The sequence below is a fragment of the Chrysochloris asiatica genome, unplaced genomic scaffold (assembly GCF_000296735.1).
Source record: "Chrysochloris asiatica unplaced genomic scaffold, ChrAsi1.0 scaffold00312, whole genome shotgun sequence".
Taxonomy (NCBI): Eukaryota; Metazoa; Chordata; class Mammalia; order Afrosoricida; family Chrysochloridae; genus Chrysochloris; species Chrysochloris asiatica.
In genome coordinates this window covers 2,301,230-2,327,834 of record NW_006408830.1, presented here as the reverse complement: position 1 = coordinate 2,327,834, position 26,605 = coordinate 2,301,230, and the positions used below count along the sequence as shown (strand labels likewise).

Below are 26,605 nucleotides of genomic sequence, written 5' to 3'. Positions count from 1 at the left end.
GGTCTCACTTTCTCTCTCCGGCCTGCAGGTGTGAGGATGCACTACGAAAGAACAAGGCCTTGATCGGGCCAGACCAAAAGGAGTACCACCGGGAGCTGGAGCGTAACTACTGCCGCCTGAGGGAGGCTCTGCAGCCCCTGCTCACCCAGCGCCTGCCCCAGCTACTGGCGCCAACAGCACCTGGCCTCAGGTGCCTGCTCCTGGCCCCCACCCTAGGCGGGGTAGATGCCGACAGGAAAGAGAGACAGAGGCTGGGGGCTGTTGTGCGCATACTCGTGAACACATGCACTTGCATCTTTGTACATCCATGTGTACACATACGGATATTTCCAAACCCAGCTGGGCCACTTTGTGGACATGGAGCCTCAGTTTCCATATCTGTGAAATGGGCATGATTCATACCTCCCATGGTGCATTCCAAGAGATGAATATAAAGGGGTAGGAGACACCCTAGAAGGATCTTTGGAAGAGGGCGGTGGCATGCTGGGGATCACTATGTAATTGGAGGACCTGTGGCCATGCTAACCTATTCCTTTCATCTCTAGAAACTCCTTGAATAGAACAAGTTTCCGGAAAGCAGATCTCTGAACCTAAGGTGCCTCAAACTACACCCAAAGGAACAGCACCCAGGCCTTCGGCTACCTGTGCCCTCCTGGCAGCACCTGGGTCTCAGCTACCTGGGAGTCTCCCACTGTCTGCTTTACCTGGGGGTGACACTGAGGGGGTAGGACTGGGCCCTCTGTCTGTCTGTCCCCCAGCTGTGTGCACTGATGCGTCTCACCCCTTTTTTTTTTAATTTAAAATGGTTTTTATACGCAGTCTGTGTGGTGTGGTCACTGGTGGCTGGGGCCACGTGTAGCACAATATACTGCCCATACCCCCTCAGCCTGCATCAGTGACAACCTTCTAAGTGCTGGAGATGCTGCCATGACAACACCAGACAAACCCCTGTAACATGAGTAAGTGTCACATGTCCACCCGTCAGGAATCACAGTGACATTTAGTAAGTCCTGCTAAGTCCATCCATTGGGTGGATTCGATTCGAACCACCAACCTTTCGGGGAAAGGAAATCATTAGCACCATGTGGAAAACCTAAACCAAACCACTGGTGTGAGTCAGTCCTGACTCATAGTGACCCCCTAGAACACAGTAGAACTGCAGACAGCCTCATCGTTTTCCCTCAGAGTGGCTGCTGGCTTCAAACCACCCACCTTTTGGCAACTTGCAACACACCACACCACCTAGTCTCTGCTGAATGGGTCCTGGAGTTGTAATAAAGCGGTGGTCTCCAATGAGTTCTGAAATAGTAGGTTGGGCCCCAACAACGGTGAGACCTGTCCTGAGGGACTTTCTCTAGGGCCCCTTTCCCCCTCTCCAAGGGTTACTCAACAGCCCACCCTAGGACAAACTGCCCCATAGGGTTTCCAAGATTGTAATCTTTACGGAGGCTGACTGCCAGGGAGCAGTAGCTAGTCAGTTCCAACTATGAACCGCCAACCTTTCCGTTAACAACCTAGCAGTTAACCCCACTGCGCCACCAGGGTGCCTTATCAGGTAGACACAGTGGTGCTCATTAGGTGCGGTTGTGCATCAGAACGAAACACGGCTGGAACCAGTGCCATCTTCACAATTGTGAGATTAGGCTTGCATGAGCCCATTGCTGCTGCCCCTGTGCCAATCCGACTCGTGGTATTACCCCATTTTACAGCTGAGAAACTGAGGCACGAAGGACACGTTTTGGTGGGACTGGGATTGGAGCCCAGGCCTTAGCCATTGCTGGTTCAGCCTCGTACTGAGCCGCCCCCTCCCGTCTGCCCGCCCTTGAGGCCGTCGGTCACGCCACCATGTACCAGGCCTGTGCTGGGCCGCTTCCAGCTCGGCTGTCTGGGGGAGGGGTGGGTGACCTCCCGCTGCTGCACCCGCCTGGAGTTGGGCCACTGCCAGCCCCGCCCCCTGTGGAGTGGTCTCACCCCCACCCCCAGGCAGTCCTGCTGCAGCGAGCTGATGGGCCAGAGGTGGGGCTAGCATAACCCCGAGCGGGGAGGGGGAGGCCAAGTCAGACGCCCCCACCCCCAATACGCACTCACACCTGCAGTTTATGGGAATCTCCACTCAACCCTAGCCCCTCACCCAAGGACTGGGGCTCCCCCAGCGGCCGGGGGCGGGGCCGGCCGGAGGGGCGGGGCGGAGCAATCTCCGAGGGACGGACGGCCGGGCGCGGCGCACGGAGGACGCTGGGCAGCGGGACGCAGGGACGGCGGAGGCCGGAGCGGGCGAGGCGAGTAGGACCAGGGTGGTCTGGGTCGGGGGTCTGCGTTTGGGTCAAGGTTAAATGTGGCTCCCCACTCCTAATCCCAGGGCACGACCTCACGGGCCTCCCCGAGCCGCTGCAGCCAACTCCACCATCCTTGCGCAAACTTTCCAGACCTGAGTGTCTCAGTCCCCACGCCTCTGTCCCCTCCCCATGTCTGACTCTGCCCTTGCCTCGCTTTCTTCCCGACCCCCTCCATCTGCCACTCCAGTCCTGCCCCTCTCCCCATCGCTGCCTCCCTTGCCCGTCTCTTCCCCATCTCTGTCCCTCCATCAGCCTCTGGCCCCCACTTCGTGGCCCCTTTCCTTCCTCCAAGGCCGATGGAACCAGACCCCTAGCGGCGGGAAGGAGGCCGGGTGGCCGGAATGGGCTTCGGCCTGACTGTTGGGCGGGCGTGGGGAGCTGGGGAGCGGCAGCTGTTTGCCATTAGCAGGGGGACCCCACAGGCTCCGCCCATCCCTGCACGGGGCGGGGGGCCTCCTCGCCCTGGTCTCTGAGTCGGGGGGGAGGGGCGGGAAGACCCCAGAGGCAGCTAGGCCGGTGAGGGGGGTGAGGGGGTGCGGCAGATTTGGAGAGACCCTGACGGATATTTGAGATTCCCTCACACCCCGCTCTCCTTTCCTGAGCCCCTCCACCCCATCCTCTTGAAATTTACCATGTCGTCTCTTTGCTGCCCCATCTTTCTTACCTGCGGAAGGTCCCATAGCGGAAGAGACTCAGCCACAGAGACCCCCACATGGAAACACCCCACATCTGGTTTCTGTTCCTCTGAACCCTAAGTCACCAAGCTGCACAGGGGGAAGCCTTTGGTGACCGGAGCCCCATACCTCAGTCTCCCTGTCTGGGAAATGGCCAGAAGGGAGTGGAGTTTAGCGAATGAATTGGTGGATAGTTGGGGGGTGGCTTCAGTTACATAGCACTTCTTTTCCGAATTGTTTCATCCCTTTGTGTCCCAGATTCCTCATCTGTAAAACACTGTCCTAACAGTACCTACCTGGCGGATGGTTTCTGTTACTGCTGTTAGTTCTGATTCATGGCCCCCATGTATGTATATAGCTAGAACTAGTCCACAGGGTAAGGAGCTCTGGTAGCGTAGTGGTTACGAATCGGGCTGTGAACCTTAAGGTCAGCGGTTCGAAACTACCAGCTGCTCCGCGGGAGAAAGATCAGGCTTTCTACTCCCGTAGAGATTTACACCCTCGGAAACCCTGTACAGGGTCGCTATGGGTCGGAACCGACTCGACAGCACTTAACAACAACAAGTCCACAGGGTTTTCAAGGCTGTGACCTTTTGAAAGCAGATCTTTAGTCCGGTTTTCCAAGACGCCTCTGGGTGGGTTTGAACTAACTGCCAAACTTTTTAGCTTGCGGTGGAGTGTTTAACCCTTTACATCACCAGGGGCCCATCTTCTGTGGGCTGGTAATGAGTAAATAACTTGTCTGGTTATTAACACTATTCACCCCTCTGCTATCACGAGCAATAGCCACCCCTAGGCTGTTCCAGCCTGGCTAAATTGCCTGGCTGCTCACCGGAAGTGTATAGGTTTGAATCCACCGATCACTCTTTTGGGAGAAAAATGTGGCATTAGGCTTCTGTAAAGTTTTATAGTCTTGGAAACCCTAAGGGGCAGTTCTACTTTGTCCTATAGGGTCACTGTGGGTTTGGGTCTCGTTCCATGTTACCTGTTCCCCAAAAAAGATGTTTGTTGCTGGGGGTGAGCCATTGGGGCAGAAGAGAAACCAAATTTCTTACAATCAGCAACCATGTGTTTCAGGAGTTGAAAGACAGAGAAGTGAGGACAGAAACGTGGAGAGACAGGGAGAGAGACGTGGAGAGAGAGGCAGAGACCTGCAGAGAAGCAGTGACAGAGACGTGGAAAGTTCGAAAGTCGTGGAGAGAAACCCAGTCACTAAGCAAGAGATGCAGAAAGTGTGAGGACAGGCCGGCCACCTCTGGATTCCCAGCCCTGCCTTCATGCCGGACAGGTGCCTCATCTGGCCCATCCTCCTAGGTACCTGGTGCCCAGGCTCCCACCGGCCTAAAAGAACCCCTTCCAGAGGCAGAATAAGCTGGGGGCCTTTGCAGCAGGGCAGCTGGAGGTCAGACAGCAGGAAGGACAGCAAGCTCAGACAGAAGGGTGCTGGGGACCAAGAGATCTCTGGCTGGCCTCCAGGACCCAGAGTGGGTTAACGAGAGGCCCTGATTGTCTCTCCCCTCTGCAGCCTCCGGGCACCCCCTCTCACTTCCTCCCACATTCCCATGACTTCCCGGGCCGCCCAAACGCTATCTCTGATGCTCCCCGAGCCCGGACGCGTCCTGGGGGGGCAGGAAGTTCTCGTGTAGCCAAGCAGTGAAGCTGTTTATTTTTAGAGAAAATTGTTTCCATAAAGGGGGAAGCTTTCACTCCTAGATGCCTCACCCACTTTCCCTCCCAACACTCCCAGGCCTGGCCTGACCCTGCTCTGCTTGGGGTCTCTTGGGGGGTCCCTTACTGATGCTCTTTTGTCTCTATCTCCTTGAATTCTAGCAGGATGTCCCACTCCTCCGCCAACCTCAGCCCCCATCTGTTCTATGGCCAGCCCGGGACTAGGCTAAGGGTCTGGGGAGAGAGTGCAGGAAGGGTGGGGTCTGGCAAGCTTGGGGCCCCCCAGCCCCCGGGAGCATCATAGAGGCGGGACTAAGGGAGGGACAGCTGGAGCCTATCCAGGAGTGGACAGATGTGCGGGCAAGCGAGGTTTGGTTTCTTTGTTCAAACTGTGGCCCCCACCCCCACCCCTTATGGAGGCCAGGCAAGGAGTGTGTGTGTGTGCCTTTTAGAGGGTCCCTGACCCCTGCGTGGTGTCCACCTTCCCCTGCAGCCTCCTCCTGACCTCCCCACCGCCTTCATGATCCTCCCAGGTGTTATCCCAGGAGTGAGGGTACGGTGGGGGGTGGGGAAGGTGGGGGTGTTCACCTTCCCCTGCAGCCTCCTCCTGACCTCCCCACCTCCTTCATCATCCTCCCAGGTGAGCCTCAGACGGGGCTGCAGGCTTGTCTTGATTCCTAGTCTCCTAAGGGATTCCTGAGGACCCTGCACACAAGAGGATGGCCCAGGTCCTGCACGTGCCAGCCGCCTTCCCAGGTCAGGGATCTGAAGTGGATGGGATAGGGCCCTGCCCTGAGGGTCTGAGGAAGGAGACAGGGGTCTGAGGGGGAAACAAGACTGGGTTCTATGGATCTTAGGGTAGATAGCCCAGCTCTGGGAGAATGAAGGGTGAGGCAGAGTCCTGCCCTGGGAGTCAGAAGTTGGGGGAGACTGAGCCTTCTCTTGAGAGGGATCTGAGATAGGATAAAAAGTTCAGAGGTAGAGAACAGGTTGGGAGCCTGGGGACTTCGGTCTTCACCACAGAAGGGTGCCAGCAATGTTCAGAAGCACTGGTGTTTCTTTCTACCCCAGGGACCCCTGGTCCAGCTTCCCCGCCCACCTTCCCTACCAGGGACCCTGACCCACCCTACTCGGTGGAGACGCCTTATGGTTACCGCCTGGACCTAGACTTCCTCAAGTATGTAGACGACATCGAGAAGGGCCACACTCTGCGGCGGGTCACTGTGCAGCGCCGCCCCCGCCTGGGCTCGCTGCCCCGAGGCCCCGGATCCTGGTGGACGTCCACTGAGTCACTATGCTCCAACGCCAGTGGGGACAGTCGCCACTCGGCCTACTCCTACTGCGGCCGCGGCTTCTACCCACAGTATGGCGCCTTGGACAGCCGCGCCGGTGTCAATCCCCGCGTTGAGCGAACCTTACTGGATGCCCGACGCCGCCTTGAGGACCAGGCGGCCGCACCCTCTGGCCTGGGCTCCCTGACACCCAGTGCAGCTGGCTCGACAAGTTCGCTGGTGGGCGTGGGGCTGCCACCCCCGACACCACGGGGATCAGGACTGTCCACGCCGGTGCCGCCCAGCGCAGGACACCTAGCGCACGTCCGGGAACAGATGGCGGGCGCCCTGCGGAAGCTTCGGCAGCTGGAGGAGCAGGTGAAGCTGATTCCTGTACTTCAGGTGAAGCTGTCCGTCCTACAGGAGGAAAAGCGGCAGCTCACAGTGCAGCTCAAGAGCCAGAAATTTCTGGGCCACCCCACAGGGTCCCGGGGTCGCAGTGAGCTGTGCCTGGACTTGCCTGAGCCCTCCGACCAGCCGGCGGCACTCGAGACCCGGAGTGTGGGCACCTGGGTCCGAGAGCGGGACTTGGGCATGGCCGACGGGGAGGCAGCCCTCGCTGCTAAAATTGCTGTGTTAGAGACACAGCTCAAGAAAGCTTTACAGGAACTGCAAGGAGCTCAGGCCAGGCCACGGCCAGATAGCCCAATCCGAGCAGACAGTCTCCGGGTAGTGGAGGGGCCCAGGGAGGTGGAGGTGTCAGCCAGCACAGCTGCCGGAGCCCCTGCTCAGCGGGCTCACAGTCTGGAGCCCTACGGAGCAGGGCTGCGGGCCCTGGCTACATCTCGAGGGGCCGAGAGCCCCTCTGTGTTCCGCAGCCATGAGGTGGTGGAGACAACGTTCCCAGCGCCCACTCCTGCCACTGGCAACATTCACATGGTGAAGAAAATCAGCATCACTGAGCGAGGCTTCGATGGGGCTCCAGGTGAGTGCAGGCAGGGGAGACTGGGTGGAGTCCCTCCTTCTACCCATGGCTCAGCATGGACCCTCTGAACACAGTTCTGGCCTCCCGCTAAGCAGTTACTGCAATTCACAGAGCCTGTCTCTTCACTTCCAGAAGCGGGAGAACCAGATTTTAGGGGCCATGCAGAGAAAGTGGGTTTTTTGTTAAGCACTGTTCCCTGTAATCTGGCATGGTGTAGGGTCCCCAAGACTGTTAATTTTCTGGCCTTCTCTATTTCTTCACTAAGTGGCAGCCAGCCACTTGAATTGCTGACCTTGTCAGCCCTTTGCCAACCCACATTTGTACCAGGGTGTTGTGGGTTAATGCACTGGACTGCAAAGTCGGTGTGAACTACAAGGTTGGCTATTCAAGCTCAGCAGCTGCTCCTTGGAAACCCTATACAGGAAATCCTATACTGTGTCGGAACCAACTCGACAGCACTAACGTAACATAACACAACCACCTACTTTTATCTACTGCCATCGAGTCGATTTAGATTCATAGCAACCCTGTATAGGGTTTCCTAGGCTATAAATCTTTATGGGAACAGAAATTCTCCTCTTTCTCCAGTGGAGCAGTTGGTGGATTTGAACTGCTGACCTTGTGGTTAGCAGCCCAATGCAGAACTGCTATGCCACCTTTCAGTCTAGATAATACCAATTAAAAATCCCAGACTTGCTTCTCTTTGACTGGCTTGGATCATAGGCTCTTAGCCAATCATTGTGTCCCTTACTCCTTACTGCCCCGCCTCAGAGCCTGAAGACTGAGTAGCCCCACCCAAGCTCTGTGGCCTGTGAGGGAGGAAGGGGGGCTCCATGGAGGAAGTGCTGAGTCCTCATGCCAAGAAAGGGGATGCTGGGTGTCCAGAATGTCAGCTGCCCTTCCACCACTCTTGGAGAGAAAACTGCTGGAATCATTTGTAAAAGTGACAGTTGTTCTTTAGCCAGCGCTAGCTGGGTGCCAGGTTTCATGTTAAGTTCTTCATCCATAGATGGGCTAAGAACAGGCAACCTAAGTTCAAATTCTACTCCTGGGTGAGTGACTTCACCTCTCTGGACCTCAGCTTTTTCATCTCTAGAATTATGCATTGACACACACATTAAGTGCTCCATTGGTGCTTGTTGATGATATCGCTGATGATGATTTTCAGGCCAACCCTGTTTACAGCTGGGAAAACAGAGCCTCAAGAGAGGAAGTTCACTTGGCCCTAGTCAGGATCTGAACCTGCAATGTGACTCAAAGGTGTGGCCCAGGTCCTTGTTCCAGCCTGGAGTGTCTGATGATCAAGGCCCCACCAACGAAGGGATTGAAAGGCAGGGACCCAGCTGTGGTTTTTTCTTCTCTATGTTGTAAGCGTAGTGTTTACGAGTCGGGCTGCCAACCTCAAGGTCAGCAGTTCAAAATTACCAGCGGTTCCACGGGAGAAAGATGAGGCATTCTGCTCCCGTAAAGATTTACAGCCTCGGAAACCCTGTGCAGGGTCACTATGAGTCGGAACTGACTCCACGGTACTTAACTACAACAACATGTTGTTCCAGACACCACCCTCTGTCCTGTGTCCATCCCAAACACCCAGGCCTGTGGCTCTGGCCCCTAGCCAGTGGCCCTGCCCAGCTCCAGCCTGGAATCCCAGGAGGCAATTCCATTCCAAACCTACCTTCCAGGACATCCATGGGGCCTCTTGCTTGTCGGACATGCATACACAGCAATGTCTACCTCTTATGCAGCTGCACCTCCAAAAGTTCTTTGTATCTGATTTAGTGCCCTCTTGAGGTAGCAAGCCCCAGTTCACTTTGCTTGGGTGGAACTGGATTGTTTTAGTTCCACATCTTCCCATTTAACTAACATGTGGTTACGAATCGGGCTGCGAACCTTAAGGTCAGCGGTTCGAAACTACCAGCCGCTCCGTGGGAGAGAGATGAGGCTTTCTACTCCCGTAAAGATTTACACCCTCGGAAGCCCTGTACAGGGTCGCTATGGGTCGGAACCGACTCGACGGCACTTAACAACAACAACAAATCAAATGGCTACTATGTGTCAGCCTTTTCTAGGTCTTGGAACCTCTGAAATAAAGCAAGGCAGTGTGATAAAGAAGTGGAGAAATATCATTTCAGAGAATACATGTTTGAAACAAATACAACAGGGGCAGGGGGTGAATGGTGTTTGGAGGGGTGGGACCTGGGTTCAAATTTTGGTTTCCCTGCTCCCTGGCTCTGTGCCCCTGGGAAAGTTATTATTTAACCTCTCGGTGTCTCAGTTTCTTCATTGGCAGAACAGAAGTCTAGATAGTCCGACTTTTACAGATTGATAAAAGATTTAAATGCATGAATTTGTGACAAGTGTTCAGCTTACTGTTAACAATAGTAGATGCACTTAGCTTCTAATAACTTCTCCCAGGGACATCTGAAAGGAGAGAAGCTGAGCATCAGCTGGCAAAGGTGTCTGTGTGGGAGTGAGGGGCTAAAGGGGGCTGGGGGAAGGTGTTTGGGGTATAGAGCTCAGCAAGCAAAGGCTGGCGCTGAGAAGGAGGTTGCGATCTCATGGTGTTGAACAAGCTGGAATGTGTGAAGCTAGAACATCCAGGGCTGGGATTCAACAGTGCTCAGTGGGTAGGTCAAGGAGGGCTCCCTGAAGGAAGCGGCAAGGAGCACGGGGGTGCATCCTCCCAGTGAAAACCAGTTGCGACTCCTAGAAACTCCCATGTTTCAGAGTAGAACTATACTTCATAGAGTTTTCACGTGGCTGCTTTTCCTGAAGTCAGGCCTTTTATTGAAGGCACCTCCGGGTGTCCTTGAACCTCCAACCTTGTGGTTAAGGCTGCAGCATGTTAGCTCTTTGCCCCACACAGGATTCCTCTTCTGCTCTCCACACTGAGGTTTGGTAAATGTTTCAGCTTCCTGGGCCACGTATTCTCTACAGCAAACTCATCTCTGCCTCTGGTTGGTGAGGTCACTGTTTCTCAGCAGAGAGGAGAATTTGCTCACTTCCAGGAAGGTTAGGGAGGGTAGGAAGCAGGTTTGCCCCTCAGGCTGGTGAAGGTAGATGGGACCTGAAGAATCCACAAAGCCCATCCCTGACCCAGGTGCCCACCAAGAGGGTCAGTGGAAGAAGAGACAGCTGGGTTACAGGGAACCCCTGGTGTCTTCCCAACGCTTTTAAAAAATGACTCTACTCTCTTTCAAACCCCATTCCTGTGACCTTTGTGGGAAGTTTGGGAAGTACAGAAAAATCTAAAACAAAAAAAGTAAATCCCCCTTAAACCCACTACCCCAGGGTACAGCTCTTGTTCACACTTTGGCTTCTTTCTTTGCAAATATTTAAAGCATAAAATAACATCACATAGATATTTTTCAAATCTGACATTCCCAAGCTGTTTTGCTGTGTTCTATTTTTAAAGGCACTTAAGCAGCCCTTACTCAGTGCCCCCTTGCCTTATTTGATGCCCTTTTCATATTTTAATTCTCTTAAACCTCCAGCAATCCTATGACTGGAGTGGTGGTTTTATTTCCATTTAACAGATGAGGAAACTAAGGCACTGGGCAGTTAAGGAGTTTGTGCAAGGTCCTCCAAGCCAGAATTTAAATTTTGTCTTTGATTCTTATTTAGCAAAATAATTAGGAAACACAATTTATTTGTTAATAGCTGTCTCAGCTACTTATAACAGAAATACCACAAGTAGATGGCTTTATCAAACAAATTTTTTCTTGCACAGTTTGGGAGGCTAGAAGTCCGAATTCAGAGCCCTGGATTTGGAGCAAGGCTCTCAGCATCTGTAAGCCCAGAATTCCTTGGAGTTTCCATGTGTTTTGGCATCAGTCTCTCCCTGGATCTAGGAGCTTCACAGAGCCGGCACCCCAGGTCCAAAGAGCATACCCCACGATAGGTACCCTCCATCGCCTCTGCTCACGTCTCTCTTCTTTTATCTTTGTAAGATAGAAGATGTTACAGGTCTTATCTCCAGAGAAACTTTCAGTTGACTAGCTGTTCATAGCAGAGCTCACCATGGAAGTGATTATATTAGTTCTCATCCTGGGGATTGTTGTGTCTTAAATACGAAACCACTGAGGATCCTGGTCCAAACCTTAACTATCACTGTTGTTGTTGTTGTTATGTGCTGTGGAGTCGGTTCTGACTCATAGTGACCCTGTACAGGGTTTCCGAGGCTGTAAATCTTTACGGGAGCAGAACGCCTCATCTTTCTCCCACGAACAGCTGGAAGTTTCGAACTGCTGACCTTGCGGTTCGCAGCCCGATTCGTAACCACTACGCTACCAGCCAGTTAATTCTCTGAAGACTGAGGAGGCTAAGATGTACTTGACTGCGGTCTCTAGCCTATTGTGTCTGGTTTCTCCGCTGTGGATGGTGCTATGCAGACATCATGCCACGAGAACCCCTCAAGTCTTTTGATCTCTTTTCTTAGGACAAGTTTCTAGAAGGGTTTTTTTGTGTGTGTGTGTGTATAAATATTATACAGACTCTTTAAGTCTTAAACAAAAGTAAACTTAGACAAAGACAAGCATCTAGAACCCAGCTGAAGGAAATCATAGATACCATGGCAATGAGTTTTCCAAAGTTTTATCTCCACATGGGGACCTTTTATAGGCACTGAGAACTAAGGCATTTCCTCCTACAATCATGACTGATGGAACAGCCATGTGGAAGGGCATTTTTGAGGCTCTTGAGGTCTGTTACCTAATTGCTTTACACTAGGACCTCACACCCTCCCTACACAGGGCGGGTGAGGGATTTAATTTTTTTTTTAAAGAGTTTGTTCCCTTCCCCCTCGTGGCATAGTGAGTTAAGCATTAGGTTGTTAACCACAAGGTCAGCAGTTCAAGCCGACCAGGCGTTCCGTGGAAGAAAGAAGAGACTGTCTGCTCCTATAAAGATTTACAGTCTTGGAAAGTCTAAGGAGCAATTCTGCTCCATCCTAGAGGATTGTTGTGAGTCTGAATTCATTGGGCCACAGTGACTTTGGTCTTGAGTTTTGGGGTTTTAGATTTGAGGAACCCAACATTGAGTTCATTCAGTTCTTCAGCTCCCAGCAGCCATATCTATTTTACACCAACACTCTTTCTTTACTTTGGTTTTGTTTTTTTTCATCTTTGTCTTCTACTTTTGACAGTAGGGGTCGGTAAGTATTTTTGGCTTTGTGGTCAGTACAGTTTCTGCAGCAAACTCAACCCTGCTGACGGTTAGTACCAAATGAATGCATGTGACTGCGTCCCAATAAAACTTTATTTGTGGACACTGTATTTCAACTTCATATCATTTTCATGTGGCACAAATCGTATCTATTCTTTCATTGCCTCCCAACCATCTGCTGTTGTTATTGCTTGTAGGTACCATTGAGTTGGTTCCGACTCATAGCGACCCTGTACACATCAGAATGAAACACTGCCTGGCCCCCCTGTGCCAACCTCACAATCATTACACTTAAGCCCATTGCTGCTGCCACTGTGCCAATCCATCTCCTTGATGGTCTTCCTCTTTTTCTTCGACCCTGCGCTTTACCCAACATGACTGGTCCCTCCTGATAACTTGTCCAAAAGGTGAGGGATGAAGTCTTGCCATCCTGGTTTCTAAGGAGCATTCTCACTGTACTTCCAGCATAGATTTGTTTGTTGTACTGGCAGGTCACCAGCCATTTCAATGTGTCAAAACCCTGCCCGTGGCCATCATTTGCTGCCCTTTATTTTCCACACCATTCATACCCCCACCATCAGTTTCTGCCTGCTCCCGTTTAATAGCATTCCTGGCAACCTACCTCCCAGAACCTTATTTAGATTCTTGGGTGTCCTTAAAAAAAAAGCTGTGTGTGTTTAATTTCCTTAAATGGTATTGTGCTTAAGAAAAGAAATACCTGTTTCTTTCTTGTTTTTCTCAATGTACTGTTTTTTAGCTTGCCACACTGCTGTTTGTAAATCAGCCTTGTCACTTTCAATGGCTGTTTAGATTCCCACTTTAGGCATATATCCACAGCTTTCTTGATCTGATCCCCCTGTGATGGGTGCCTGAGTTACTTCCAACTCCTGTCACCTCAAACAATGCCAGGGCCATCCTCATACGCCCCGCTTCCTGACCCCAGGAGTATGTTCCCTGCAGAGGGGCTGTTGGATCATGGGGTACGCAGACTTTAATTCATTCTGAAACCTCTCCAGGAAATCTCTGTACTCCTACCAGCTGTGTTCTGGTCTGAGCTGCCCATTTCCCCACAGCTCCACCAATATTTAGTTGTATCTAATTTTTTTGCCATCTGATGCAAGTACAAAGGGATATCTCCTTGTTTAAATTTGCATTTCTCTTTCTGATGAGGTTAGACATCTCCTTGTATGCTTAATAAGATTCCTCGGTGAATTGCTTATTCATTTTTCTTTGGGCAGTTTCCAGAAGTTACTGGTATGTTCCAGATTAGGAGTTGGCACACAATAATCTGTGGGCCAACTCCAGCCCACCGCCTAGTTTTGTATGGCCCATAAGCCAGGAATCGTTTTTACATTTTTAAATGGTAGAAAACTGAAAGGAAGAATACTGTTCTTTGTCATGAGCAAAATTCTCTTCTATTCTTTTGGGGAACAGAGCCACACCCAGGTCTTTACATATTGTCTGTGGCTCTTTTTGAGCTACAGTGGCAGAGTTGAAAAGTTCCAACAGCAGAAACAGTTTCCCCACAAAAACTAAAACATTAAGTCCTTTACCTAGACCATAGAAAAATTTATCTAGACCGTAGAAGAATTGATGCATTCGACTTATAGCGTTGGAGGAGAATATGGAAAGTACCATGGGCTGCCAAAAGAACCAATAGATCTGTGTTGGAAGAAGTTCAGCCAGAGTGATCCTTGGAGGCCAGAATGGCCAGACTTCGTCTTTCATACTCAGGTCATATTGTCCGGAGGAACCAGTCACTGGAGAAGGAGATCATGTTTGGTAATGTGGAGGGTTGGAGAAAAAGAGGAAGACCTCAAACAAGATGGATTGGCACAGTGGCAGCATCAATGGGCTCAAACGTAGCAACGAATATGAGGTTGGCCCAGGACCAGGCAGTGTTTCGTTCTGTTATGCATAGGGTTGCTATGAGTTGGCACCTAAAAACAAGTCCTTTACAGAAAAGATTGTTGACCCCTGTTCTTAGAAGAAAGGAGTCCTGGTGGTATAGTGGGTTAGGTGTTGGCTGCTAACCACAAGGTCAGCAGTTCAAACCCACCAACAGCTTCAAAGGAGAAAGATGAGGCTGTTTGCTCCTATAGAGACTTACAGCCTTAAACCCTTGAGTTGAACCCACCCAATGGTACTAGACAACAAGTAAGCCATCACATTGTGCTTGGAGGACACTTTGAGAGAATTCTTCCTTCCTGAGGCCTCCAATGTTCTGCTATAATCCTTCAGAGTTGGTTTGTTAATTATGGTATGAGGTCAGGAGCTCTCTTTCCAAATGCCATTCACCACAGAATCCATCCTTCCTCATCCTTCCCCACAAATGTCCTCTACATCAGCCCACTTCCCATAGACAGAGTCTAAGTTAGGTTCTCTCGTCTAGTCCCTTTGCCTATTTGTTTCTGTGATAATACTCAGCTCTTTTGATCCATGTCACTTTGGAATATATTTTACTCTCTTGTAGACTGGGTTTCCATCTTTGCTCCTCTTTTGTGAAATTATCTTAGCTCATGATAGACATTAATTCTTCAATGTAATTTTTTTTTTAACGCTTTTATTGTGCATTGAGCGATAGTCTACATGGCAGAATCTCAATTTTGCACTTAACCCTTTGCATCTTGTTTCATTGTAATGATTACACTCCCCCTTTTTGATGTATACAATTACATGTAAGACTTTGAATATAAGTTTGGATATCACTTTGCCACATTCGTTCCCCCTGTGGAATAGTGATAATAGTATTTGTTAATGTTACTTTTATGGTTGTTATTCTGGAGTTTCAATGTCTCCTGGACTGGAAGGAAAACCAGTGGGTGCAGGCAGGGCCTGCTTTGTCAGCAGGCAGGGTGCACCTGGCTGGGGTGGCTTCATTTTTTGATCCTTTCAGGATTTCAAATCAGAAACCCCTGAATTTGGGCAGAGATTAAGATTGTGAACTGGCCCATGTATCTCGCCACACATTTCACTGATTTGATTTCACCATACAATCAATGTGTGTGCTTGTTTGTCAAATATAAATTTTATTGCCAACATTAAAAACTCAGGAGCTCCCCACCCTCCCCATGAGTCCCAGCTCCGGCCGGCCCTGGAATCTGTCTGGGACGTTGGGAGTGGGTGGCTTGAGTGTCCACTGTAGACCCACCCTGCTCTCCTCCTTTGCTTTGGAATCTTTGTGTCCCTACTTCATTACCGAAGTTGAGTGTTGCCCATGGACTTGAGGAAGTAGTTCCTGTGTATGTCAAAAAATATTGTAACCATTGTTGTTGTTAGGTGCCATCAAATCGGTACCAACTCATAGCGACCCTATGCACAACAGAACGAAAGCACTGCCCAGCCCTGGGCCAACCTCACAATTGTTGCCACACTTGAGCCCATTGATGCTGCCACTTGGCCAATACAACTTTCTGGGGGTCTTCCTCTTTTTCTCTGACCCTCCACCTTACCAAACATGATATCCTTCTCTAACAACTGGTCCCTCCTGACAATATGTATGAAATATGAGAGATGAAGTGTGGCCATCCTGGCCTCCAAGGAGCACTCTGGTTGCACTTCTTCTTATAACCATTAAAGAGAATTAAAATTAATTCGTTTTCACAGTCTGTGGCCAGTGGCAGGAAGAGGGAACCCTGGGGAAGTGGTGGGCTGAGGCAGTCTGAGTAGTTCCGAGTCACTTCAAGCCAAAACCTGCTCTCTATTCTGTGGTCCAGGCTGGGGTCTGGGAACTGGAGCTTGTAAGCCCAGGATCCCCAAAAATCAAACCCACTGCCATCGAATTGCTTCCGAATCATAGCTGCCGGGTAGGACAGAGGATGTCCAAGGCTGTCATCTTAAAGGAGCTCTGGTAGCATAGTGGTTACGAATCGGGCTGCCAACCTCAGGGTCATCAGTTCGAAACTACCAGCTGTTCCATGGGAGAAAGATGAGGCTTTCTGCTCCCATAAAGATTTACAGCCTCGGAAACCCTGTACAGGGTCTCTGTGAGTCGGAACCAACTCCACGGCACATAACAACAACAATCTTTATGGAAACAAACTGCACATTTTCCCCCTGCAGAGCAGCTGGTGAGTTTGAACCACCAACCTTGGTGCTGTGTGCCACCAAGTTGGTTCCTACTCCTAGGGAATCTGTATAGGGTTTCCAAGGAGCAGCTGGTGGGCTTGAACCGTGAGCCTTGTGGTTAGTAGTCTAGTTCTGATCCTGCAGCACGTCACCAGGACTCTACCAACCTGATAGCTATCAGCTAAACCCACTGCGCTACCAGGTCTCCTTTCATGCTCAGGATGCCATCCTTCTTCTCAGACCAGTTGTTGGGTGCCATTGAGTTGTTCCGGTCCATAACGACCCTACGTATAACAGAATGAAACATTGCCCAATCCCGTGCCATCCTCACAATTGCTGCTACACTTAAACCCATTGTTACTGCCACTGTGCCAATCCATCTAGTTGGGGGTCTTCCTCTCTTTCACGGACCCTCCATTTTACCTAGCGTGATGTCCTTCTCCAGGGACTGGTCCCTCCTGGTAATATATCTGAAGTATAAGAGACGAAGTCTAGCCATCCTGGCGTCTAAGGTGTGTTCAGGCTGTACTTCTTCCAACACAGACATGTTTGTTCTGGAAGTCCAGGGTACCATTAATATTCTTCTCCAAGTGAGTGGGACTTTAATTTTAATTTTCTGACATCTGTTATTCTTTCTCTTGGTTATTAAAATACTACCTGTGCTGGCCATTTGTTAAAAAGGGAGAAAACGAGGCTGCACACTGTGATATCCACAATGCAACCCTGCTTTTGTAAAAAAAAAGAAAAAAATTAACAGCAACAATGGTGGGGCAGTGTGCTATCGAGCTGGCTCCGACTCATAGCGACCCTGTATAGGGTTTCCAAACAACAAGAAATCCTGTGAAAATCTCTGGAATCAACAAATGCTTCTTTAATGCTTGTGATGCAGCCTTAGGAACTGTCATCCTCCTAAGGCACAGATTGGTTAAGTAACTTGCCCAAGGTCACACAGCTCCTGTGTGTGTGTGCTGCGAGCACCCTGCTCGGCTCTGACCACATCTTGTTTTCAGACAACTCTGGGTACAATGCCAGAGGAGGGAGCTCACCAGCAGGATCATGGGGTGTAGCTGGGGGGCAGGAAACAGATTAGGGTTGGAATCCAGCTGCTCACTGCTGTCTGATCTCAGATAACCTTTATGCCTCAGTTTCCTCCTTTGTAATAATCTGAGCCCCTTGTGGACTGGGACGATTGAATGAGGTAATGCAGAAAGGACCTGGCCCCTGATGGGCATTCCACAAGCGGCAGCTATTCTTACTGTCACTAATTTACTGCTATTACTCACAGCGGACGCCTTTCTTCCTGCCCTTCCAGGTCTCAAACAGGGTCCTACTGAGTCGTCCTTGTCACCCCTGGGATCCTCAGTAGCCTCTCTGACACAGCCTGAGAAGAATACAGGTGGGGTGCCCACCCATGATGCCGCCGACAAAGAGCCTGCCAGGCGAGCAGCCTCAAGTGAGTCAGAGGAGGCCAGGTGTGCAGGTAAGTGGCAGGGGTCACAGAGAGGGTCCCAGGAGGCTGGGCACAGGGTCACTGTGAAGGGCTCTAACAATGCTCCCTCTTTCCCCAGGTGGGCCCCAGGCAGGCGTGCGGTCCATCATGAAGTGGAAGGAGGAACCTACGGACCCCACAGCCCAACAGAGGAGTCTCCAGTTTGTGGGGGTCAATGGCGGGTGAGAGGACACCCCCCCATGCTCCCCACCCTTTCCTCCTCATCCTGTTTGTTCCTTGGTTCACTCATCCATGGGAACTGAGGGCCCTGCTCTAAGCATCGGTTCATCCATTTAATCCGACCTCAGTAGGTGGATGAGGAAACAGTCTTGAAGTGACCGAGCACCTTACATGAGGTAGTGCAGTGACCCAGGCGTCTGGCTCCAGAGCCTGTGTTATAGTCACTGCACCATCCTACCCCGGGAAACACGCCTCGGCACCCCTCCCTGACAGAGCCCCCGGTGCAGTGGGGTGGCCAGCACTCCACTCTTAGATGATGGGGGATATACAGGCATTATGGGGCCTCAGAGGAGGCGCTGAAGGGGCCAGAGAGTCCCGGAAAGCTGGCTTAAGGAGGGGACAAGTGGGCTGTAGGACTAGTTGGAACAAACAACTCCCAAGCGGGGCTTAAAATGTTCTCCCATGTGAAAGGTCAGGAGAAGCCAGAAAAGGCACAGGGGCCTTGAATGCCCAGCCTAGAAGCTCAGCCTGTGTCCAGAGGCTACAAGAAGCCTAACATAGGCCTATTCACAGTGGGAAGAGGGCCTGAATCAGTAACACCTATGTAGAGATAAAGGACAAGAGGCCCCCAAAGCGCAGAAGGTGAAAAGTAGCGTCCCACCCCTCGCTGTCCCCTGCCCAGCAGGGTCAGCATCACAGCTCATTGTTGGGCACTTACCCTGAAGTCCTGTGAGGTCCATACTGCTGTCCCCTCCATTTAACCGATGACTAGTCCATGCCCCATGCCCTTTTCCTCATCGTGTCCTGTCTGTCTGCCTGCCACACCTCCCTCTGTCTGTCTGCCCTTTCTCCCCAGCTATGAGTCCTCATCTGAGGATTCTAGCACCGCTGAGAACTTCTCAGACAATGAGAGCACAAAGAGCGAGGAGAGAGTTCCCAGTGTGGCTGAAGCCCCCCAGCTTAGGCCGGCAGGGACAACAGAGGTCAAGACCAGTCATCAAGAATATCAGCTGTCCCAGGAGTCCCAGCACCTGCCCACAGCCGAGGGGGCATCAGGAACACACGTGGAAGAGGAGATCCGGTCAGTTTTCTGGGTTCAGACAGGGTCAGGAATGTGTGACCTCTTCCCCAAATTTTATTATTCAAAGTCCCCTGAGAGAACTTCCCATCAGTCATGTACACCTTAGTCTAAATTAGTGAACGAGCACTTTCTCCTAGGTATGAGAAGGGCTACAAGTTTTGATAAAGGGCCTGATGCTGATGGGAATAGTTCAAGATTTAGGAGGGAAGTTTATCCTAAGCCTTCCCCATCTGCCCATGCTGTTTTCCTTTTGTCTCCTTTTTTCCTTGATGAAAATACTGCCTTTGGGAACTTTTTTTCCATATGTCTCTGGCCACATGGAATCACTTTTGTCCTGAGTTCACTTTCTCTTTGGGCCTGTGTGTTTCCCACCTGTACTCCTTGGGGTGAATGTAAAACCTGTCCCTGATGAAAGGGTTCTGAGAAGTTATGTTAGTTGAGGGTCTTGCCTGAAATCCCACTATTCAGACTGGATACCACAGTGGAGAGCATTGGGGCCTGCCCAGTACCACATATAGCTGTGGGGAGCAAGGGGAACCCACAAGGCTGATCTGGATGCTCCCAAACTAAACTCCCGTTTCTGTCCTGCAGGATGGAGCTTAGCCCAGACCTCATCTCTGCCTGTCTGGCCCTAGAGAAATATCTGGATAACACCAACGCCCTCAGCGAGCGAGAGCTGGTACGGCCGGGCCCAGGGCTGGGTGCCACCCCACGTCAGTTTCTCCTCATCCCTAGTGTCTCCCTCTGCCTTGTAAGGGCCCTGGAATTGAAGCCAGAACTTTGGGAGGAGCAGGGGGTGGCACTGAGTCACGGCCTTGGAGCAGGACCAGGGAGGAGGTGGGGGAGCCAAAGTGACGCCTGTGGGCTCCATGGTTCCTGTTCTTTCCGGGGCTTAAGAGGAGGACACTGCCCATATTTTCTTCTGGGGATGTCTACACTTCCCTTCTGAGTCTTTAACTGGGTAGAAGTGTTGACACTGAGCTCTGGGTTCCTGTGAGGTGGAATAGGGTTCCCACCCATCTCCATCAAGGGTCTTATTCAGGACAGTGGGCTTGTCCAGCAGAGGGTGGGGTGTTCCGGCCCTTCCCAACACCATCACCTGCCTGCCCCTGTGTCCAGAAAGTGGTGTACACCACGGTGCTGCAGGAATGGCTGCGTCTGGCCTGCCGCAGTGACGCACAACCTGAGCTCGTACGGCGCCACCTCATCACCTTCCGAGCCATGTCATCGCGGCTGCTGGACTATGTGGTCAACATTGCCGACGGCACCGGCAACACTGCGCTACACTACTCCGTGTCTCATGCCAACTTCCCCGTGGTGCGGCAGCTGCTTGGCAGTGGTGAGCCGGTGGGCTGACTACCTCCCTGAGTCCGAGGAGGCAGACGTCTTCTTTCCTGTCTCCAGGGCGAGACGTGGTCTCTACCTTTAGCCCCAAGATAGTGAAAAATTATTGGACTGATAAACTGCAAGGTTGGTGGTTCAAACCCACCAACTGGTCACGGGAAACCCTATATAGGGTAGCTATGAGTTGGCATCGACTCAATGGCACTTAACAGCAACAGCCCAGTGAAAAGGGCAGACACGGTTTTATGGAAAAGCTATGACCCTTCTAAGGGTGCCAATATAATGGAAGCAACCCCATTAGACTCTAGTCTAGGACTTAGAGAGAAGTTGTGGTCCTCAGTTAGGCAGGAAACGCTTGCCCTTCCCCAGTCTGACAAAGGAGACTGCACCCACAATCTGACGGAGGAGAAGTGGGCCCGTGCAAAGGCTGAATGGCTCTGCGGGGTTAATGGGGAGACACAGCTCCCACTTTCAGCCCTAAATGTGGGGAGGCCAAGTCTGATGGACAAGGCACAGCCTCCATCATTAGGAGCCCCAGTGTGTGGAGGTGGAGACTCCTGTTGCAGATTGGGGTGCTCAGAGCAAAGGGAGGCAGGAGGCCTGGCGCTAGTCCTATGGTGGTGAAACCAAGCTCCCAGTCTGATGGTAGAGATACAGCCTGTCCTTCATGGGTGGGACCCGAGGGCTCACGCCCTCCCTGTTCCACTCCATCAGGAGTCTGTCAGGTGAACAAACTGAACCGCGCCGGCTACAGCCCCCTCATGCTCACCGCTCTGGCCACTCTGAAGAGCCAGGATGACATCGAGACGGCCCTGCAGCTCTTCCGGCTCGGAGACGTCAACGCCAAGGCCAGCCAGGTGCGGGGACCCTCGGGCATTTCTTGGCCCCACACCCAGGGTAGTTTCCCCATAACGTCAAACTAGAGGAGCCAGAATTTGAACTCGGGGTTTGACTCCAGAGCACCCTTTTTGGTTTTCTTTTCGTTGATGGTAAAAATACGTGTAACAAAACATTTGCTGCGTCAACAGTTTTACTGGTACTGTTTCAGTGATGTGATGTCATCATCTGGTGCAACCATCGTCACTGTCCTTTTTCAAAAGATTCCACCACCGTGGACATCAACTCATCGTCCCCTAAGCACTTGCCCTGCCCTGCCACCCCCGGCTCTCCCACCAATGAGCTTTGGTCACTATGCATTGGCCTGTTTGGTGTAAATCAGAGTCCCTTCCAGACTGCACCTGACTCAGAAGCTGTGTGTGGAAATGGGAGAGGAAAGACACGTGGGCCCCCACCCTTTCTTAAACTGGGTTCCTTGTACCGGGCCATTCATTGAACATCAGCAGGTTGATGAGACTGAACACTGGAGACTAGCTGCTGGACACACAGGCGCAGTCTCCTCCCACCACTGCAGTTCACTGATGGCCGCGGGGTTTCGGGAGGTGGGAGCATTTCAAGGAATTACAGGGACTTGGTAGGTTTGGATTCTGGGGGCTACAGGAAGCCACCAGTGGGAATCTAAGCAGAGGAGCAACATGCCCTGATCCCTGGTGTGAAATCTATCCAGAGAGTGGAATCTGACAACCGTGGCAAGCCTAGGCATGGGTGGTTGACCAAGCCCAAGAGGAAGGCAGCCAGGAGGGACAGATGGGTAGCCACCTAAATGCAATGAAAGAAGGAAACAGGGTGCTATAAAGGGCATAATGGGAGCAAGCCGGCTTTGTCTCTATAGAATTCCTTTTGTTTATTTTTATTGATTTGAGTATTTATTGAGGTTTAGTTGACATGTAGAAGAGTATACAAGTGTTAGCTCATAGATTATTTTGTGTGAGCTTAAAAATTAGCTCAAAAAGTGTTGCATATGTTTATACCTGTGATTTAGATGAGGGAACATTACAGTTAAGGAGAATTTCCTAGAAGAGGAGACCTGAGGGGTGAGAAGGAGCTGACGACTGGAAGGACCATCAAGTGCAACAGCCCTATAGTAGGAAGGGCATTTCCATGTCTCAGATACAGGAGGCCAATAAGGAAGGGTACATGTTAACATTAGAGTACTGGGGAGCCATGCATAGTTCTAGAGCATGGGCAACATGCCCTAGAGCCTTATGGACCTTAAGCCTTTTCCTTCCCTTTCCAAGGCTGGGCAGACAGCCCTAATGCTGGCAGTCAGCCACGGGCGGGTGGACATGGTTAAGGCCCTGCTGGCCTGCAAGGCAGATGTCAACGTACAGGACGATGATGGCTCCACCGCCCTGATGTGTGCCTGTGAGCATGGCCACAAGGAGATCACCAGGCTGCTGCTCGCTGTTCCCTCCTGCGACATCGCGCTCACTGACCGAGTGAGTGCCCACCCAGACACCCCCGGGGGAGGGTGGGGACACCATATGGGCATTGTCACAGCAGCGGGTGCTTTGCAGGATGGGAGCACAGCTCTGATGGTGGCCTTGGATGCGGGGCAGAGTGAGATCGCGTCCATGCTGTACTCCCGCATGAACATCAAGTGCTCGGTGAGTCCCCACCCAAGTAGGGAGTAGGGGCTCTGGGCGGGAGAGCTGATGGGCACATGCCAAGGTCATCTGCTTAGTGAGCCTTCCTGGTGCCCCAATGAGGGAACAAAGCCTGGAGCCCTGAGTGTGCAGAGTCGTGGTTGGCTTGGCAGTATTTGAACCTGGCTCTGTCTGCATCCAGATCTATGCCCTTTATGAATGTCTTAATTCTCTAATGCTGCTCTAACAGAAATACCAAAGTGGATGGCTCTCACAAACAGAAATTTATTTTCTCACAGTTTAGGAGACTAGAAGTCTGAATTCAAGGCACCGGCCCTAGGAGAAAGTTTCCTCTCTCTGTGTGTCAGCTCCAGGCGATGGTCCTTGTCTCTTCTCAGCTTCTGCTCCTAGACAGTTTTCGTGTGGCATGGCATCTCTCTTCCTTCATCTCAGCTTTCCTTGCTTGCTTGTTTATCCTCTTGTATGTCTCAAGAGAGATCATTCAAGACACACCCTACAGGAATCCTGCCTCAGTAGCATAACAAAGACACTCCTTCCTAAATGGGATTATAACCACAGGCATTTGTTATTAAGTTCCATCTAGTGGATTTCAACTCATAGAGACCCCTGTACAGGGTTTCCAAGGAGCAGGTTGTGGCTTTGAACCACTGACCTTGTGGTTCACAGCTCAGTGCTTATCCTGCAGTGCCACACCCAGAGTGCAAACCACAGGCATAGAGGTTAGGATTTACAACACATACTTGGGTGAGCACAGTTCAACCCCTAACAATACACAGTCACCAGCTGCTCCTCGGAAACCCTATACAGGGTCACTATGGGTTGGAACTGACTTGACGGTACTTTATAACAACAGCAATAACATTTGACAAATACTGAGCATTATGTCTATGTTGGGTCCTATTCTGGGCCCTGAGGGTCACAACAGGGAATAAAACAGGAAAGGTCTCTGCCCTCATGAAAGTGAACATTCTAGAAAGTGGAGCAACAAAGCATATCATTGTCCACTTGCCAGGTGATGGTACGTGGCAGTTGAATCACGGACCTGGGAGAGGGGTTAGGGTTAGTGCTAGAAGAAATAGAAAACAGAGTTGGGAAAAGATTTAAAAACAAAAACAAAACGAAGCAGTAGAAGTAGCAACTCAAGGATTAGAGAGGAAGCTTTGGGGACAATGAGTTTGTGACTGGGGGAGAGAATTCTCAGAAAAGAAGGTTACACAATCCATATCATTGTAGGACCTGCCCGCATTGAATCAGTGTATGTTCGGTAGCGTATGTTTTTGCAACAAAAAATAAATTATTTTTAAAAAGAAATGACAAGGGGCAGCAAGGGATATGAGGGAGCCACTTTAGGCCTCAGCAAGAGGGTGCGGCATCTGAGCAGACACCCAGGGAAGTGTCCATGTCTGGAGGCTGAACCATACCTGGCATGTTTGGGGAACGCCAAGGAGGCCAGGGAGTCTTGATGCGGCACTGTAGGATTAAGCACTGAACTGCTAACACAAGGTCAGTGGTTCAAATCCACCAGGTACTACTCGGGAACACTATCAGCGTTGCTATAAATCAGAACTGACTCGGCAGCACTTAACAACCACAAGGAGACCAGACTGGCTAGGGTGAAGCACAAGAGGTGAGGAGATGAGGAGGGGACAGGTCACGCAGGACCATGGGGGTTGCCGAGGACTTTGTCTTTTATCATAAACACATCAGTGTATCAAAGGCCCTGAGAAGTCTCACCACAAAGAAACCTACCCTCACTGTTGGATCAAGCATCCTTCTTGAACACAGGAATCAGATTTTTTTAATCACGTTGTGTACCATCAAATCAACTTCAGACTCATAGCGACCCTATGTAGGGTTTCTGAGGCTGTAAATCTGTACATGAGCAGAAAGTCTCATTGTTCTCTCGAGGAGCGGCTGGTTAGCAGCCCAAAGTGTAACCATGATACCACCAAGCACTCCTGTTGCAAAACACCCTTCTGGAAACATTAACAGGAGAATAGTGTCAGTTATAAGTGTTGATAGAGGAGACAGGTCCCCAGAGTGGTTCCCTCATCTGATGGAAGCACTGCACGTTAAGTACTGCCTGTGTGTGATAGGCCAGCTTCTCATTCATTTGTGTAAGTACAGTTGTTCCCATTTTTCAGGTAGGGAAGTTGAGGCTTAGAGTGGCATTTCTGACCCAAAGGCTCACAGCCAGGAAGGGAGGGTGGAGGTTGTCCCTCACTCCTCACCACACCCTGCTGAGGCACATTTGGGGCCAGGTTTGAGGGTGACTCTCCACACAGTGCAGGAGATAGAAGGTTGCTGGTACATGTGCTGAGTTACTAGGTGTGTATGCAGCTGGGAATTTTTCATGGTTCACCCCCAAAGGCTTTAGGACTACTGTCCTCAGTCTGGCACTGCTTCCAGGAAACCGCTCTACTGGTAAAATCGGGGGAGTGAGTTGTGGGTGTCCTGTCCTCCTGCCATCTGATCCATGGTCCTACCCCTAAAGACTCCTAAAGGATGAACCCTAATGCTCCATCATGATCCTTTCTCCTGGCCCCTGGTTCCTGTCCTCATCCTACAGTATGTCCCTCCAGTGACCAGAGTTCTTGAGTCCTGTGCCTACAACCTTCTATGGCTCCCACCTCACTCAGAGTAAAAGTCCTCCCCAATGGCTGCCTGATCACCCTAACCTTTGCTGTCCTCCTTTCTTCCCTTCCTTCCTCCTTTCCCCTTGTTCCCTTCACTCCTTCCCTGCTCCCACCTCAGGGCCTTTGCACTTGCTGTTTCCTCTGCCTGGAATGCCCTTCCTTCATGGTTGGCCCCTTGGCATGAGGGTTCAGGGGTCAGCTCAGAGGTCACCCTCCCTGACCCTCTCTATTCCTGCTCCCTGAGGAAAATGCTTTACTGCAGTTATGTGTTGGCTTTTTCATGGCATGTCCCCCAGATTGTCACCTCCTTGGGGTCCAGGACTGTGCCTCGCGCTCACCACACTCGACCACTTCTACAGAGTTGGAAGCTTCACAAATATGTGAAAGAGTGCCCCACAAAAGGAACTCTGTTTCTCGTTTCAGTTTGCGCCCATGTCAGATGATGAGAGCCCTGCATCTTCCTCTGCAGAAGAGTAGCTGTGAGGGGCAGGCAGAAGGAGCCCTCCCATGTGTGTTCCCTGCCCCCTCCCAGTCTCCTCTCCTCCTAGGCTACCCTCACGCACAATCCCTAAGGCTCCCCAGTCTCCAAAGCAAGTGGATTTCCCTTCTGTTTCCTCCCTACCAACAGAAATTGGTTTCCAGCTTGAAGCCTGTTTTCCCGTTACCCCAGTTCAAAGCAGCCACAGCCCAGACCGAAGCTAAATTCTTGTATCAATTGGCGCCAGTGGCTGACGCTGGGGCGTGAGTTTTTTATGAAGAACATTCAGAACAATAATCCGGCAATTGTAGATGGAGGAGGGTGAGGTGGGGTGGGGGGGGGAGAGTGTATTTTTAAACCATTATTGGGGGAGCCGGAGGGGGAGTCTTATTTGTTGGCAAACTTAAGAGTCACTGGAATCGCATATCCTGAATGTTATTACGCACGAGTGGCTTTGCCCCCCCGCCCAAGTTTAATTGTTTGCTGTATAATAGTACTCAGTCTCTACAGTCTTCTTGGGGGCGTTTTCTTCTGGTCTCTTCACAAAACAGACGCTGTCCTCATCACCAGGGCAGAAAACGTAGCACCTTCTTGCTGGCACTGCCAGTTCGGGTGGGGAGCCTAGACCTTTGGGGCCAAGACGCAGGAGCCTAGGGGATCTTGAGAGCCCGTAGGTCTTGGGTTCATAAGGAAAATCACCAGAAACCCATCACCCTCCTCAACAGAGG

The 26,605-nt window shown here is 51.2% G+C and overlaps 2 protein-coding genes across 3 annotated transcripts in view; both read left to right on the top strand.

The window, feature by feature from the left end:
* Positions 1–588, top strand: part of DOCK6 (dedicator of cytokinesis 6) — a 56,351-nt gene extending 55,763 nt beyond the window's left edge. The window contains exons 47-48 of the mRNA XM_006875130.1: positions 29–190; positions 546–588. Of these exons, the coding sequence (XP_006875192.1) occupies positions 29–190; positions 546–588 (205 nt within the window). The remainder of the gene's footprint in view (positions 1–28; positions 191–545) is intronic.
* Positions 589–5,397: 4,809 nt separating this feature from the next.
* On the top strand, positions 5,398–25,876 carry KANK2 (KN motif and ankyrin repeat domains 2). 2 transcript variants are annotated; one of them, XM_006875128.1, is made up of 11 exons: positions 5,398–5,434; positions 5,750–6,934; positions 17,478–17,637; positions 17,705–17,836; positions 18,691–18,915; positions 19,507–19,594; positions 20,035–20,254; positions 20,974–21,116; positions 22,395–22,595; positions 22,674–22,763; positions 25,823–25,876. In XM_006875128.1, exons 1-11 carry the CDS (start codon positions 5,398–5,400, stop codon positions 25,874–25,876), a joined length of 2,535 nt encoding a protein of 844 aa, XP_006875190.1. The 2 variants fall into 2 exon arrangements, with proteins under 2 accessions (XP_006875190.1, XP_006875191.1); XM_006875129.1 differs by having other exon boundaries at positions 17,478–17,645; positions 17,734–17,836.
* The last annotated feature ends 729 nt before the right edge of the window (positions 25,877–26,605 follow it).